The following is a 17,959-nucleotide window of genomic DNA, read 5'->3' as shown; positions in this document are numbered from 1 at the left end:
CCTTATATAGAACAAGCGCTGCTTCTTCTCGGTTTGTGAGGAGACTACAGTATACACTCTGTATCGTCACAGCTGATAACAGCCACTGTCGTCACAGCTGATAATAGCCTCTGCCGTCACAGCTGATAATAGCCTCTGCCGTCACAGCTGATAATAGCCTCTGCCGTCACAGATGATAATAGCCTCTGCCGTCACAACTGATAATAGCCCCTGCCGTCGCAGCTGATAATAGCCCCTGCCGTCGCAGCTGATAATAGCCCCTGCCGTCGCAGCTGATAATAGCCCCTGCCGTCACAGCTGATAACAGCCCCTGCCGTCGCAGCTCATAACAGCCCCTGCCGTCGCAGCTCATAATAGCCCGACAGCTGATAATAGCCTCTGCCGTCACAGCTGATAATAGCCTCTGCCATCACAGCTGATAATAGGCCCTGCCATCACTGCTAATAAAAACCCCTGCCGTCACTGCTGATAATAGCCTCTGCCTTCGCAGCTGATAAAAGCCCCTGCCGTCACAGCTAATAGCCCCTGCCGTCACTGCTGATAATAGCCCCTACCGCCACAGCTGATAATAGGCCCTGCCGTCACTGCTAATAAAAGCCCGACGTCACAGCTGATAATAGCCCTTGACGTCACAGCTGATAATAGCCCTTGACGTCACAGCTGATAATAGTCCCTGACGTCACAGAAGATAATAGCCCCTGCCGTCACAGATGATAATAGCCCCTGCCGTCACAGCTGATAATAGCCCCTGCCGTCGCAGCTGATAATAGCCTCTGCCATCACAATTGATAATAGCCCCTGCCGTCGCAGCTAATAGCCTCTGCCGTCACAGCTGATAATAGCCCCTGCCGTCACAGCTGATAATAGCCCCTGCCGTCACAGCTGATAATAGCCCCTGCCGTCACAGCTGATAATAGCCCCTGCCGTCACAGCTGATAATAGCCCCTGCCGTCGCAGCTGATAAAAGCCTCTGCCGTCGCAGCTGATAATAGCCTCTGCCGTCACAGCTGATAATAGCCCCTGCCGTCACAGCTGATAATAGCCCCTGCCGTCACAGCCGATAATAGCCCCTGCCGTCACAGCCGATAATAGCCCCTGCCGTCACAGCCGATAATAGCCCCTGCCGTCACAGCCGATAATAGCCCCTGCCGTCACAGCTGATAATAGCCCCTGCCGTCACAGCTGATAATAGCCCCTGCCGTCACAGCTGATAATAGCCCCTACCGTCACAGCTGATAATAGCCCCTGCGGTCACAGCTGATAATAGCCCCTGCGGTCACAGCTGATAATAGCCCCTGCCGTCACTGCTGATAATAGCCCTATATGCACACTCTGACTAGTACTTTCTGCCTGCCAGTAAATATGCTTAGGGGGAAGGAGATTGTCTGTCGGTAATGCAGCAGCTGGGGTGGTGGAAGTAGTAAACCGAAGGGTATGTGCACATGATAACGACAATTACGGCTGAAATTACGGAGCTGTTTTCAGGAGAAAACAGCTCCTGCATTTCAGACGTAATTGCTCGTACTTGCGTTTTGCGAGGCGTCAATTACGGCCGCAATTTGGAGCTGTTCTTCATTGAAGTCAATGAAAAACGGCTCAAATTTCGTCCCAAGAAGTGTCCTGCACTTCTTTGACGACCCTGTTATTTTACGCGACGTCTTTTGACAGTGATGCGGAAAATTACAGGTCGTCTTTGACGTATTTGAGCCATGTTTTCAGGAGTAATGCGAGGCGTAAAACGCCTCGTTTACGCCTGAAAATAGGTCGTGTGAACCCAGCCTAAGGAGGAAGCAAGGGGCTTTGGATGTCATAAGGACAAGTTGACCAAAATAGCGCGCTTTTGCAATGGTGTTGAGGGGGACACAAGAAAGAACAAAAAGCTGTAAAAAATTATATTTATAAATTAGAAATAGTGCTAAATAGTTTACAATAGCTTTTACTAGCTTATACCATAAAAAATGCTGCAGCACTCATGACTTGAGTGAATAAAGGACACAAGTTTTATCTATTCTGGAGTGCCACAGTGTTTTTGGTATGTGACAGCTTTCCGCTGAACTCTGATCTGTGAGTCCATTGCAAGATCTTACTTATCTGTTGGATGTAGAATCCTTTGGTTGTGCTGATGATTTCCCCTACCCTTTAAGGCTCCATGCACACGACAGTATTTGTCATCAGTAATTACTGACAGTACTTACGGACCCATTCATTTCTATTGGCCACGGACACCTTTCAGTATTTTCACTGATGGGTGTCCGTGCTGAAAAAATTATAGAACCTGTCCTATTCTTGTCAGTAAGGCCCCATGCACACGACCGTGCCCGCAATCACGGCCCGCGATTGCGGGCACGGCTGTGTGCATGGGGCCTAATTATGACAAGAACTCTCCTATAGAAGTCTATGGGAGCTTCCGTAAATACGGACGGTATATGGATGGGCATCCATATACCGTCCGTATTTATGGAAGCGTTGCTATGCAACATGCTGATGACATCATTTGCATACTCCCTCTTTTTTCACAGACCCGTATATACGGATGGAATACGGATGCAATACGGACAGTATTTACAAACACCCTTCCGTATATACGGATGAAATACGGATGCCTACTGATCCATATTTACTGACAGTATTTCGGGATAGATGAAAACACTGTCGTGTGCGTGGGGCCTAAAGAAGTATCCAGGGGCTGGACAAGCTCTGTTGGTGCCAAAGGAGTTGGTTTCAGAAAGTGCCCCCTCTGTCCATAAAGGGCAGCTTAACATTTATTAGACTGACAATCATACATTTTATTGTCCCCTCTTGCTCCTTTCCCCACCAGGGTGTTGTGATTTATATAGGGATACACTGATTTGTAAGAAATGTAAAGGCAGGACATCTTTCTTTTTTTAATCCATTACTTGCATCCCCTCCACTCAATGGCGCTAAAGAGGAACAACTACCCCTTATAGGATTTCAGATTCTCCTAGCTTCTAATGCTTTGTGATACTTGCCAAGCAACTCTTTCATAATAATGAACACAGCTTTACCCAGACTCAGCCTCCTCCTATGCTCCTGCTCATTGGAGCCAAATTGAGAGGAAAGTAAAGCATTTCCGCACTTTACAATATGTAGTCTACTTGATATTTATTTACAAGCCCTTTCAACATTTACAGGTCCCAAATCTATGGGTTCTATAAAAGCATAGTATGAGTCGGGGTAGTCGTTGATCATTTATAAAAGGCTCAATATACCACATATATACTGCAATAAAAAAAGCATTACCTTTCTTGAATTATACTGTATTTCATCTGTGAGTTTCTGATATTTGGTGAACTCTCTCATAATTTCTTCAAATGTGTGTGTCTCAGTTAAGAACTGTTGAACATCCAACTCGGCCTGTTTGGTTATGATGAAGTTGTACTTATCAAACAACTTCAAATGTTCCTTAGGCAAAAGGCTCTCCAGAACTACAAACTCCTGAACTTTTCTTTTGTGTTCTTCCAAAATCTCTTCAGGAATGATTGGCTTTAAAGTTAGTTTTGACTGATGATCCTGTTTTTATATAGAGAAACATATATATTATATGTGTATACATGTGCTTACTGGCCCATACATTGAAAATATATATTCAATTGTTATAGGAAATGTAAGAAAACAGAACAGAAGAACCCATCTAAAGCTCACACTGGAGAGGATCATTTACTGCTACGGTGCCTCACTTTTTTATGTTCACAAATAACCTGTTTGTTAGTTCTTATTGATAATATGACCTATGTGTGTGCAATGATAAGAAATTCGATTTATTGTTCAATTGTAGCAAAGAGGATTCACGACACATACCAGCAATACTCTAACAAACTCTAGAGGAGTTCACACGTGGAGTTCACACATTCTCACGTGGCGGAATTGCTGTTGAATTCCGCTGCGGACAGTCCGCAGTGGAATTCTCCAGCGGCCGTTTTTTACATTTGTTTCTATACATTTTTCGGAAAGTTAGTTCAGACGTTGCAGAAAATAACTGTGCGGAAATCAGGCTGTGGTGCAGAATTTTCCCTTTGCAGCATGCTCATGACGTTGCGGAGAAGAAGCGGAATTTCACTGCGGATTTCAGCATTTGCAATGCAAAAACTGAAATCTGTGGCAAGTCCACTGTGTTTTCTGCAAAGTCTGAATTACCTGTCAAATATGCAAATGTTGGTGCAGATTCGTTGCGTAATTGTCCCAAATCTGCACCAACATTTGCAGCGGAAAAATTCTGCCACGTCTGAAAGGGGTGGTCAGTAACATAGTAGATTTTTCTTTACTGCAAGGTCTTGTCCACATGTAACGGAATTGCTGCAGAAAATGTCTGCAGCATTTCAGCTAAAACTAGCAGACATTCCGCACCATTTCCTGTGTTTTTTACTGCAGGAAATAGTGCCCGATTTTGCTGCATTTTTTTCCATGTCTGGTCGAGATGGTGATATCTCCTCTGAAAAACGCAGCAATTCAGTCCACTTTCCGCAGCAGGAATTTATGGGACTGAAATTTTACGCAGCGTGTGGATGAGATTTGTTAAGTCTCACCTACTTTGTTACTATTGTATTTCGCTGCAATTCCGTTACGTATGGACAAGTACGTAAAATAGTCTAATAGTTAGAAAGAAGTTGCGGCACTCACCAGCACTTCACTTTATTCGTATCAGTTTAAAAGATCCAGAGTGGTGAATACAATCACAGAAAAGACAGCAGCCATTCACGCTATCCATGTATCATCTGGCCAGATGAGTGCCTGGTAGGCACTGCAACTTCTTTCTAATTGTTGAAGATTTATAGTGCAGCTGCTATAGGAGGATACTCGTATTCCTGGGACTGCTGAAGGATGTATTGATATCCATAGGGTTGTTAAAGGGTACCTGTCACAATGTATATGCTGTCCATCTGCGGGCAGCATGTTATAGAGCAGGAGGAGCTGAGCAGATTGATATATAGTTTGTGGGAAAAGATTCAGCATAACTTGTAATTTATTGATTTAAATCATTGCTCACTCTGGGATCAGGAGTCCAGTGGGCGGTTCTACTCAGAGATTGCCATTTATTTTGGGATGCAGCTTATACAGGGAAGGCTGTCAATCACTGAGGCTGTCAATCACTGAGAAAAACCACTTACTGGACTCCTGATCCCAGAGTGAGCAATGATTTATATCAATAAATGACAACCGAATCTTTCTCACAAACTATATATCAATCTGCCTAGCTCCTCCTGTTCTATAACATGCTGCCCCCGCAGATTGGACAACTTATACATTGCGACAGGAACCCTTTAAAGAGGTTGATAGTGTTCCTGTGTACTTCTAAGCGAGCACTAATATACCTACACTAATAAGGTAGGATTCACACAGAGTTTTTTGCAGGCGGAAAATCTGCCTCAAAATTCCGTTTGGAAGTTTGAGGCAGAATTAACTCTGCCTTCACGCCGATTTTCGCTGCGTTTTTCGCGGCGTGTTTCACCCGCGGACATTGAGCGCCACGGGCAGAATTTGCCGCGAAGTATGCTCTCTTTGCCTCCCATTGATGTCAAAGGCGTAGGTCAGAGGCGTAATCGCACGAAGATAGGGCATGTCCCGTCTTTCTCCCGCGAGCCGGTTTAAGGGTATGTTCACACGCACTGTTTTCAGATGTAATTCGGGCGTTTTACGCCTCGAATTACGACTGAAAAAACGGCTCCATTACGCCTACAAACATCTGCCCATTGCTTTCAATGGGTTTTACGATGTTCTGTTCCCACGAGGTGTAAAAAGACGGCTCGTAAAAAGACGCCCACGTCAAAGAAGTGCATGTCACTTCTTGGGACTTTTTTGGAGCCGTTTTTCATTGACTCCATTGAAAAACAGCTCCAATAATGTCCATAAAATACGCCGTGAAAAACGCGAGTTGTTAAAAAACGTCTGAAAATCAGGAGCTGTTTTCAGGCGAAAACAGCTTCGTAATTTCAGACGTATTTTGCTACTGCGTTTGAACATACCCTTACCGCTCGCTGGAGAAATCCGCCTCCGCCTCCTATTGAAATCAATGCGAGGCATTTTACGGACGTTTTTTGGCGAGTTTTGCGGCGCGGTTTCCGCACCAAAAAACTTGTCAGAAAACTCCATGTGAACTCAAGGGGTCAATATCATAACAAAAATTACAATTATATATGTGCCTCTCCCTCAAATGCTTACTCCACCTTCACTGAATGCTACCTTTCCCTCAATTCCTTGTACTTCCTATCTGTTCATTAATATTCTAGAATTCCTTAAATATAATTATAATTGAAACAATATCCTTCAACAAATTGCTGTTTTTGAATCTATTTTCAGAAATTATTTAAAAGAATATATTAAAAATATATTTTGGACAATGTGATAATTATTTTCTTCTACTAGTTTGCACTGTGATCCTCTGAATTGTGTTATGTTTTTATACAGTTCTACACGATTGTAATATGTTTCTATGTAGCAGCCTTTTCCGTGAAAACTTCCTCACATTCACTATTAGGGCATGTTACAGCCATTTTTTAAGCCGTAAAAGTCCCGAAAAACGGCTAAAAAATCGGAAGCAGAACACCTACAAACATCTGCCCATTGATTTCAATAGGAAATACGACGTTCTGTTCCGACAGGGCGTTTTTTTTACGCCTCATTTTCAAAAATGAGGCGTATTTTCAGCTGTATTTTGTTAACCGTGTGTACATACCCTTATTACAACTATCGTGCTTTATCATTGATGTTACCAGGACTGTTCTGATGTCATCTACGATTAAGCTGGAAATAATGATAGACTAGTAGTACAGTTGGTACTACTAATTTTGTACTGTACTACTTGTGTTCAATAAAGGAACAATCCAGGAAGAAAAAAAAACAAAAACCGCCATCACATTGTGTTTTATATGTTCTTTATCTTTGTGCTCCCTGTTATTGGTCGTTACTTCATATCTTTTTTCATTTTAGCATCAAGTGTTTATCTCCATGATGCAGAGTTTCCATGACGACATAGGTTTCAATGGGCAGGTGCACACTAACTACTAAACTCCTCCCACAATGGTAAATATTTAAAAATGGCCGTTAGAAACAATGCATTATAGGCCTAACTAACATAAAAAATTAAGATTTATATACATGAATCCCCCTTTAAGCCACATCCAGTGATATCTTATTAGTATCCTGCAGGGAGTAGTTATCATTGTTAAATTAGGTGATTATGTTTGATTATGTTTCCTGTGATGATTCCGCAGTGGCTCACTTCTATCAGCTCATATCCAGTAAAAGGATACCTACGATGGGCAACGTATTTAGTAAGGCTGGATTCACACAAGCACGTTCGGTCCGTAAAGGACGGAACGTGTTTCGGGCGCAAGTCCCAGACCGAACACACTGCAGGGAGCCGGGCTCCTAGCATCATAGTTATGTACGACGCTAGGAGTCCCTGCCTCGCTGCGGGACAACTGTCCCGTACTGTAATCATGTTTTCAGTATGGGACAGTAGTTCCACGGAGAGGCAGGGACTCCTAGCGTCGTACATAACTATGATGCTAGGAGCCCAGCTCCCTGCAGTGTGTTCGGTCCGGGACTTGCGGCCGAAATACGTTCCGTCCTTTACGGACCAAACATGCTCGTGTGAATCCAGCCTAATAGGTGCAGTACTGCAAGAATCTGAACATGGATAAAAAGGAAACTGAAGATTTTATATGGAAGACAGGGGAAGAAATTGCTGAAAGCGCACTCATTTTCACAACAGTATTGCACAATGGCAAACCCACCTTAATAAATATATTCTGCCTGAATGTAAGCCTTACTGCAAACAGGACGTACACTGCCAACTGAGCAATACAGTTAGTACAACTACGGTACTACTGGTGTTAAAACCACCAGTAAAACTCACAGAACTCCTGGCCCAATAACTACATTTCTGACCAAACAGACATAATGTCACTCCAGTGAGAAGCAAAGATAAGAGTGCCGTCGCCTGAAGTAAGTTGACTGCTTTTTTAGGCATTTGTTGCCGCATTATTAAGGCATTTTATAGTGGTATTACTTGACAATAGTATTTAGAACTATTATGTATGTACTGTATGTAAATATTTTTTGGGCACTATATAGTAATGTCATTTAGAGCTTACGGTGGAATTATCTTTGCAACATATAGTGGTAATAATTGGACACTATATATTACGGTTGTGTATTTACTACCTGATGTAAGCACTGTATAGATTTATGGCACAGTTAAATGGGCGGGATCTGAGTTTTCTCCAATTCAGCCGTTAGTGCAGGAATGTGTCCGTCAATAACCATCATATCCACTGCTGACAGCTGTGCCGGTGCGATCACCATGACATACATGTTCAGCATCATGGGGGAAATAATTTTTGACGATGACGTACATGTACATCATGGTGTGAGAAGGGGTTAACAGAATTATGTATGGCATGCACATGCAAATTTGCATACAAGATCTGGGGAAAACACAGGATTTTTAAAAGGGGGTTTCTAAATGTATACTTTTTTATATTTGCTATGATCCGCTACCCTCAGGATTTTACGCTTGGAGTATTGGTCTGCGCATATCCATCAGCCTAGCCCTTTATATTACAATCTCTAATATAAAAGGCTAAGCTATTGGATATGTGCTGACCCCAGCATGTAGTATAAAAACCAGGGTATATAGTGCCACGCTCAATGCCCCATGTAGATAGTGCCACACTCAATGCCATCTGTAGATAGTGCCACAGTTGCCCACAACAGATAATACCATAGTTCCCCCTGTAGACAGTGGCACAGTGTCCCCTGTAGATAATGCCACAGTACTCATGTACATAGTGCCACAGTGCTTCGTGTAGATAGTGCCACACACAGTGCCCCCTGTAGATAGTGCCACAGCACCTATATAGATAGTGCCACAGTGCCCATATAGATAGTGCCTCCTGTAAATAGTGCCAAACACTGTGCCCATGTAGAATGTGCCATACACAGTGTGCACCCTGTAAAAAGTGCCACAGTGCCTATGTAGCTATTGGCACAGTACACTCCTGCGTGTGCCCCTGAAGATAAATGTAATTGTAAAAACACTCACCCATTCAGAATATAGCTTTGTTTCAACTCTTGGAACCATACTGACTGCTTTAATAATCACATCATAAACATTCAGCAGCACAACTTCATAATCATTAAACTCGGGTTCAAATTTAATTGAAACATTATCAAGAATAAGTCTTATTATAAAGCCTGGATGTTCATAGGTGCGAACTGAATCCTGGAAAGAAAATAAAAAAAATAAGAAATCATTATTACTTCAGGAGAAAGGCCTTCAGATGCCTAAGGGTAAGGCCACACGGTGCAGTCACGGTGCGTTTATGTCGCATTTTTAACCTGAAGCAAGTCATTTTTCAATAGAAATCAATGGTGAAATGTTTGTTATGGGCAGACTGCTGCTATTAAATTACAATGTGTTTTTAGTGCAGTTAACTGCATCTTCATAATGTCCGACTGCATGCGGTTAATGACTGCGCTGCCAAAGTTGTTGCTGAACTGCTTTCGTTTTTGCTAACAATTCTGCTATGTAATGTAATGAACTATATACAGGCAGCACCTAATAAACTTTAACACGGGTGAAAACTATGTCCACCAATTATTTCCTTTAAAAACGCAACAGAACTGCAGCATTAGGCCTTATTTACATGAGCGTTGCGCACCTCGGATGTGAAAAACGACAGTTTTTCACGGCCGAGGTGCATCCATGCTCGGCGCTGCGGGACGCTATGTCTCACATCCCCCATGGATGAGAGTCTATGGAGGGATGCGTGATGCGTGAAAAGATAGGACATATCCTATTTTCCCACGGACCCTTCACACGGTCCGTTGAAACAACGGCTGTGTGAACGGCCACATTGAATTACATAGGTCCGTGGGATGGCCGCTGTTTCATCAGCCGTCCCTCGGACGATTAACACGCTCGTGTAAATAAGGCCTTACAGAGACAAAAAACGTATGCAGTTGACCGCATGCGGTTTTCAAATGCAACAAAACCGCAACAAAACCGCGTCAACGACGCACCGTGTGGCCTTACCCTAAGGCCTAATTCAAACTAGCGTGTTAAACGTCCGTGGGACGGCCGTTGAAACAGCGGCCGTCTCACGGACCTATGTAATTCAATGTGGCCGTTCACAGAGCCGTTGTTTCTACGGACCGTGTGAAGGGTCTGTGGGAAAATAGGACATGTCTTATCTTTTTACGAATCACGCATCCCTCCATAGACTCATCTATAGGGGATGCGAGACATCGCGCCCCGCAGTGCCGAGCACGGATGCACCTCGGCCGTGAAAAACAATCGTTTTTCACGTCCGAGGTGTGCAAAGCTCGTGTGAATAAGGCCTAAATGTCCATTGCAAAATTTCACCTTTTAGAATAACACTTTTTAGGAGAATATTATTTTTTTTTGTTTATACTTTAGCGAAGTATTTTTTCATTAACCCCTTCCCGTCGTAAACAACTTTCAGATTTAAATTTACGTTTTTTCCTCCCCACCTTCCAAAAGCCATAACTTTTTTATTTTGCCGTCGATATAGTCCTATAAGGGCTTGATTTTTGCGGGACGAGTTGTAGTTTTTCGTAGCACCATTTATTGTGCCATATATTGTACTAGGAAATAGGAAAAAAATTATTTGTGGGGTTGAAAATATAAAAAAAACAGTGATTCCACCATTGTTTTTTGCGCTTCGTTTTTACAGATTTCACTGTGCATTTAAAACAACATGTTAACTTTATTCTGCGGGTCAATACGATTAAGGCGATGTCAAATATATATAGTTTTTTCTATATTTTACTACTTTTACAAGTAAAAAACTAAATGTAAAATTTTTTATTTATTTTGTGTCGCCAAATTCTGAGAGCCATAAGTTTTTATTTTTCCGTCAGTTAAGTGGTATGAGGGCTTATTTTTTCGGGATAAGCTGTAATTTTTTAATGATACCATTTTGGGGTACTTGCGACGTTTTGATCACTTTTTATTCCATTTTTTTGTGGAAGATAAGGTGACCAAAAAAATAGCGATTCTAGCGTTTACAATTTTATTTTTTTATGGCGTACACCGTGCGGGTTAAATAATGATATATTGTAATAGTTCAAACTTTTACGGATGCGGCAATACCAATAATATTTTATTTATTTTTTTACTATGCTCTAGGGGGGAAATGGGAAAAGGGGGGGGGGGTTTTGACATTTTAATTAAATTAAAAAAAATGTACATAAAAAAACAACTTTATTTTACTAATTTTTACTTTTTTTATTAGTACCCCTAGGACACTTCAACCTGCGATTGTTGGATCGCTTGCATGATATACTGCAATACCAATATATTGCAGTATATAGTTTTGCTGACAGGCTTCTATTAAGCCCGGCCAGAGGCAGGGCTTAATTGGAGCACAAAGATGGCGGACCTGGGGGCCTTCATTAGGACCCCAGGCAGCCATAGCAACCACCGCCACCCCACAATTGCATTTCGGGGGGCACACTGAGCTGCTAGAGGGGGTCTCCCCCCTCTTTCTAACGATTTAAATGCTGCGGTCGCTACTGACTGCGGCATTTAATGAGTTAAATGAGCGGGATCGCGTTCGACACCTGCATCGTATGGAGAGGGTTCACTCCGTGAGCCTGTTCCATACTTCCCCTACCTGGCTATGCCGTATGGATATGTCAATTGATGGGACTGGTTAAAGTACGATATAATATACTGGAAAACTGAAATAGAAATTGGAATAAACTGATTCCCCCGTTGTTTTTTTTTGTTTTCGTTTTTACGACTTTCACCGTGTGGTAAAAACGACAACTTAACTTTATTCTGCAGCTCAATACGATTACTGTGATACCAAATTTATATCGATTTTTTCATATTTTACTACTTTTACAAAGAAAAAAACTATGTTAAAAATAATAAAATCGTTTTTTATTCACCACATTCTGAGAGCCATAACTTTTTTTATTTTTACGGCGATTGAGCAGTGTGAGGGCTTATTTCTTGCGGGACAAACTGTACTTTTTATTGATACCATTTTTTGGTACATACTACTTTTTGATCACTTTTTATTACATTTTTTTTTAGAGCTATGGTGACCAAAAAACAGCGATATTTTATTTTTACGGCGTTCTTTGTGCGAGTTAAATAATGGTATATTGTAATAGTTCGGACTTTTACTTTAGAGGAGAAATGGGAAAAGAAAAAGGTGTTTTTTAATATATATATATTGGTTTTTTTTCACTATTAACTTTATTTAACTTTTTTTACACATTTTATTAGTCCCTATAGAGGACTTGAACCAACAATCGTTACATCGCTGGTAAAATACACTGCAATACTAATGTATTTCAGTATATTGTCTTTTTTTACAGGCTTCTTAAACCAGCACGAATGCTGTTCCTGTTCATTAGTCCCGGGTGTCAGATGTAATACACAGCTGACACCTGCAGCGTATGGAGCATGCTCAGTGCGTGAGCTCCCTCCATACAACACCCACCGCACCACGACATACTATTACGTGCAAAGTTTTTCACTGGTATGCCATTTTAGTGCACAATATATTGTGCCCAGTTTGTGCCACTGAAGACAAATACCTCATAAAATGTTAAGCGGGTTCTCCCGGGTATGGCGATACCATATATGTGGAGGTAAACTGCTATTTGGGCACGCTGCAGGGTTCGGAAGGGAGGGAGCGCCATTTTTGCCTTTGGAACGATCACTAGAATAGGGGTCCCGACCTCCCTACCTCCTCACTGTGCAGTCGCAGAGAGGAGGATTTTGAATGGAGCGGCGGTCACACGTGGTAAATAGGTGATAAATGGGTTAATGGTACCCTAGAGATGGCAAATCGAAAAGCATTTTATTCTAATTAACATAGTGTAATTTATGTAATGTGAATCTTTAGTAGTATAGAAATTACATTGATAAAAAACCATAACATATATTATGTAATATACTAATAGACTGCTCATTATAGTAATATGTCATGATATGTAATGATTATACTCACTTGCGTTTGTACAATTAAATCTGTGTAATCCTGCATGGATGCTAGAGCAACGCTCTGCAGCTGTTCTGTCATTAACGTAGCAGCACAATTAAAAAAAGATTCAAGTTTCTTATAGTTGCTGTTACTAGGAATTTGCTTTCTCTTGTTTCCTTGGTAATAGATGTTCTGAATTTCTGGAAACCATCTGTGAAAATAAGTGGATTTGACTATTTTCATTCTCTATTACACAAAAAGTATAGTTTTGTACCAATACAGGTGGGAAATATTGCAACTAGCAAGTAAATCAGAGTAAAATACTTTCTGTTTCAATTCCTCTGCATTTTCAAGATCTCTACTTGCTATCAGTGAATGGGAACATTCTTGTTTACAACCAGAGATTGAAAACAATATGTCAGCAGTGCCGTGGGCACAGATCCTGTACGGCGGTACAACTTGTTGGGCCCTAAGGCCACCTGTACGGTAAGTTCACACGTTGAGTAAATACTGCGGTTTTTCCACAACAGAATTTGTTGTGGAAAATCCACAGCAAATACAGTAGCAGCAAAGTGGATGAGATAAAACAAATCTGGTGTGGAGTGTAAAATAATGCTCAGAAATTGACCTGCGGTACGGAGTTTTATTCCACAGCATGTCAATTGGATTTGCGTAAACGCTGCTTATTTGTTGCGGGTTTTCCCCTTTGAATTTAATGGTGAGGAAAATCCCACAACAAATAGCAGTTGTTGCATTTTTTCCGTCGGGTTCGCATCGATTCCGCCACAAAAAACGCAAGTCAGACAAAAAAAAAAATCTCATACTTACCCAGAAGTCTGTGTTCCTCCCCCCAGCTCTGTCTCCTGGGATGATGTTTCATCACATGTGACCGCTGCAGCCAAACACAGGCTGTAGCGGTGGTCGCATGGGATGAAACATCATCCCAGGAGGCCGGTCTGGATGACGTCAGAGGGCCGGCCTCCTGGGATGACACTTCATCCCATGTGACGGCCATTGCAGCCAACCACAGGCTGCAGCCATCTCCTGGGATGAAACGGCTAGTGCTGCAGTTTTCCACTGCGGACATTCCAGGCGAAAAACTGCACCACAGTTTTGTGCGTTATTCGCCCGGAATTCCCTTTGGCGCACAGGGTGGATACGCTGTGTGCTTTTATGCAGCGTATCTGCACGGGGGGAACTCAGCCTCAGGCCGTATTCACACGACCGTATTTCACATCCGTGTCACACGGACCTATGCAATTCAATGGGGCCATTCAGACATGAAACTCACTGCATGTCCTATACTTGTGCGTTTTTTGCGCATCACGCACCCATTGAAGTCAATGGGGGCGTGAAAATCACGGACAGCACACGGACGCACATCCGTGTGTTGTGCGTGATTCACGCAACAGTTGCTAAGGAAATGATGAGAAAAAGAAAAACACCTCCTTCAGTTTATTTTGCTGAGGTGAAAAACAAGTGGCATACGGATGACATATGTGCGTAAAAAACGCAGACACACACCCTACACGGATGTCACACGGAACTGCAACGCACGCAAAATGCTGCGTTTTTTACGCACGCAAAACTGACACGTTCGTGTGAATAAGGCCTTACACTGGTGTATTTTGTTCAGTATTTTGCAACAGTATTAGGCTATGTTCACACGGAGTATTTTGGGGGAGGAATATCTGCCTCAAAATTCTGTTTGGAACTTTGAGGCAGATATTCCTCTCCCTGCACGCCGATTTTCGTGGCAATTATCGCGCCGTTTTTCGCCCGCGGCCATTGAGCGCCGCGGGCATAAAACAGCGAGATATACGCTTTCTCCTGCCTCCCATTGAAGTCAATGGGAGGTCGGAGGCGGAAGCGCCCGAAGATAGGGCATGTCGCTTCTTTTTCCCGCGAGGCAGTTTTACTGCTCGCGGGAAAAAGACGCCGACGCCTCCCATTGAAATCAATGGGAGGCGTTCTCGGGCCGTTTCTGCCGAGTTTTGCGACGCGGTTTCCGCGTCAAAAAACTCGGCAAAATACCCCGTGTGAACATAGCCTTAGGTTGGGTTCCCACAGTGCATTTTTGGTGCAGATTTTGCATGTGGGGTTTTTTTTTTGCCAAAACCAGAATTGGGACCAGGAGAGGAGGCCTATAAGGATTTTCTTTTATATATTTCTTCCGTTTAGGTTCCGTTCCTGGTTTTGGTTAAAAAAAAACGCATGCAAAATCTGCAGCAAATCTGCACTGTAGGAACCCAGTCTTAGTAAGCCGAAATCAGAAGTGGAACATAAATACACAAAAAGCATAATGATTGTTTTTTACACGACCATATTGACACGACCGAAGTTGGCCGCATTTCCCGGACCGAACACTGTTCAGGGAGCCGGGCTCCTAGCATCATACAGTAGTTATGTATGACGCTGGGTGTCGCTGCCTCCCCGCTTTAATATTGTCCATACGGCTCTTTGAACTGAAAAATAAAAATGTTATGGCTCTCAGAAAATGGCGACACTAGAACACGTTTTTAAAAAAAAAAAAAAAAAGGATTTTTATGGTGGGAAAGTAGTAAAGCGTAAGAAAAACTATATAAATTTGTTATCGCTGTAATGTTATCGACCCACAGAATAAAATTAACATGTTGTTTATACAGCACTGTAAAAGCTGTAAAAAAACATTTAAGAAAACAATGCTAGAATTGATGTTTTTTTGTCTCCTCTTCCCCCAAAAAATGGAATAAAAAGTGATCAAAATTGGAGGAACCCCGAAATGGAAGCAATAAAAATGACAGCATGTTCCACAAAAGCGGAGCCCTCATACAGCCCCATCAACAGAAAAATTAAAAGTTATGACTCCCAGAACGCAATGATGCAAAATGATGGCCCAGACAAATTTTTTAAGCTTTTTTGCTGTATTTTATTTTCTTGCTTCCACAAGTGGGAAGTATTAAAAATGTAATAATAATTTGACATGTTTTCCTATGTTGGCCACCAGAGAGAGCACTTCCCAGAATTACAGCAAGGTGAATCAGGCTGTCTTACAGCTGCTGTAAATGTGGGAGGGAGACTCGCCTCCCTATTTTTGCTAAGCAGTGTCCAGCTCCCATTATCGGAGTGCTTTTACAATGGCAGCTGGCAGAGCTCTAAGACCCTGTGGTGAAAGACTTTTCAGTTGACAGTTTCACACGGTGTGTATTTGACACGCTAGGACAAGTTGTAGTTTTTCATGGCACCATTTATTGTACTGCATAATGCACTGGGAAGCTGCAAAAAAAATATTTGTGGGGTGAACTGGGCAAAGAACAGCGATTACGTCATATTTTTGGGGGTTTTGTTTTTACAGCGTCCATCAGGCGGTAAAAACTACATATTCACCTTATTCTACAGGTTGATACGATTACGGTGATACCAAATTTATAAGTTTTGTTTTATGTTTTACCACTTTTAAAAAAATAAGACCATTTGCTAAATTAAAAAAACTTTTGTGTCTCCGTATTCTGAGAGCCATAACTTTTTTATTTTTCCATCAATTTAGCGATGTGAGGGCTTAAAGAGGCTCTGTCACCAGATTTTGCAGCCCCTATCTGCTATTGCAGCAGATCGGCGCTGCAATTTAGATTACAGTAACGTTTTTATTTTTAAAAAACGAGCATTTTTGGCCAAGTTATGACCATTTTTGTAGTTATGCAAATGAGGCTTGCAAAAGTCCAAGTGGGTGTGTTTAAAAGTAAAAGTCCAAGTGGGCGTGTATTATGTGCGTACATCGGGGCGTTTTTAATACTTTTAGGGTATGTTCACACGGCGGGGGTCCGTAACGGCTGAAATTACGGGGATGTTTCAGCCTGAAAACATCCCCGTAATTTCAGCCGTACCGGCATGTGCAGGCGCTTGAACGCCGCGTCAATTACGGCTGTAATTAGCGCTGCTATTCATTGGAGTCAATGAATAGCGGCTCCAATTACGGCCAAAGAAGTGACAGGTCACTTCTTCTACGCGGGCGTCTATTTACGCGCCGTCATTTGACAGCGGCGCGTAAATACACGCCTCGTGTGAACAGACAAACGTCTGCCCATTGCTTTCAATGGGCAGATGTTTGTCAGCGCTATTGAGGCGCTATTTTCGGGCGTAATTCGGGGCAAAAACGCCCGATTTACGTCCGTAAATAGGCCGTGTGAACATACCCTTACTAGCTGGGCGCTCTGACGAGAAGTATCATCCACTTCTCTTCAGAACGCCCAGCTTCTGGCAGTGCAGATTTGTGACGTCACTCACAGGTCCTGCATCGTGTCGGACACATCGGCACGAGAGGCTACAGTTGATTCTGCAGCAGCATCAGCGTTTGCAGGTAAGTAGCTACATCGACTTACCTGCTAACGCCGATGCTGCTGCAGAATCATCTGTAGCCTCTGGTGCCGATGTGTCCTCGCTCGTCTGACACGATGCAGGACCTGTGAGTGACGTCACAGCGTGATCTGGCAGAAGCTGGGCGTTCTGAAGAGAAGTGGATGATACTTCTCGTCAGAGCGCCCAGCTAGTAAAAGTAGTAAAAACGTCCCGATGTACGCACATAATACACGCCCACTTGGACTTTTAAACACACCCACTTGGACTTTTGCAAGCCTCATTTGCATAACTACAAAAATGGTCATAACTTGGCCAAAAATGCTAGTTTTTTTTAAATAAAAACGTTACTGTAATCTACATTGCAGCGCCTATCTGCTGCAATAGCAGATAGGGGTTGCAAAATCTGGTGACAGAGCCTCTTTAAGTTTTGCGGGGCTGTAGTTTTCATTGTTACCATTTTGGGGTATATGCGACTTTTTGATCATTTACTTATTAATTTTTTGGAGCGCTAAGGTAGCCAAAAAACAGCAATTTGCGTGTTTTTATATATATATATATATTTTACAGCATTCACCGAGTGGGTTAAACAATGCTATATTGTGATAGTTTGGACTTTTACGGACGCGGCGATACCAGTG

At 42.5% G+C, this 17,959-nt stretch overlaps 1 protein-coding gene across 1 annotated transcript in view; it reads right to left on the bottom strand.

Moving 5' to 3' along the window:
• Positions 1–17,959, bottom strand: part of DNAH7 (dynein axonemal heavy chain 7) — a 533,102-nt gene that overhangs the window by 428,461 nt on the left and 86,682 nt on the right. The window contains exons 10-12 of the mRNA XM_075829965.1: positions 13,014–13,197; positions 9,065–9,244; positions 3,262–3,531 (exon numbers count right to left, since the gene is read on the bottom strand). Coding sequence (XP_075686080.1) covers positions 3,262–3,531; positions 9,065–9,244; positions 13,014–13,197 — 634 coding nt within the window. The remainder of the gene's footprint in view (positions 1–3,261; positions 3,532–9,064; positions 9,245–13,013; positions 13,198–17,959) is intronic.

This window comes from Rhinoderma darwinii, chromosome 6 (genome assembly GCF_050947455.1).
Source record: "Rhinoderma darwinii isolate aRhiDar2 chromosome 6, aRhiDar2.hap1, whole genome shotgun sequence".
NCBI lineage: Eukaryota > Metazoa > Chordata > Amphibia > Anura > Rhinodermatidae > Rhinoderma > Rhinoderma darwinii.
Note: the sequence above shows the minus strand (reverse complement) of the source record. Positions and strands in the feature narration are given on the sequence as shown.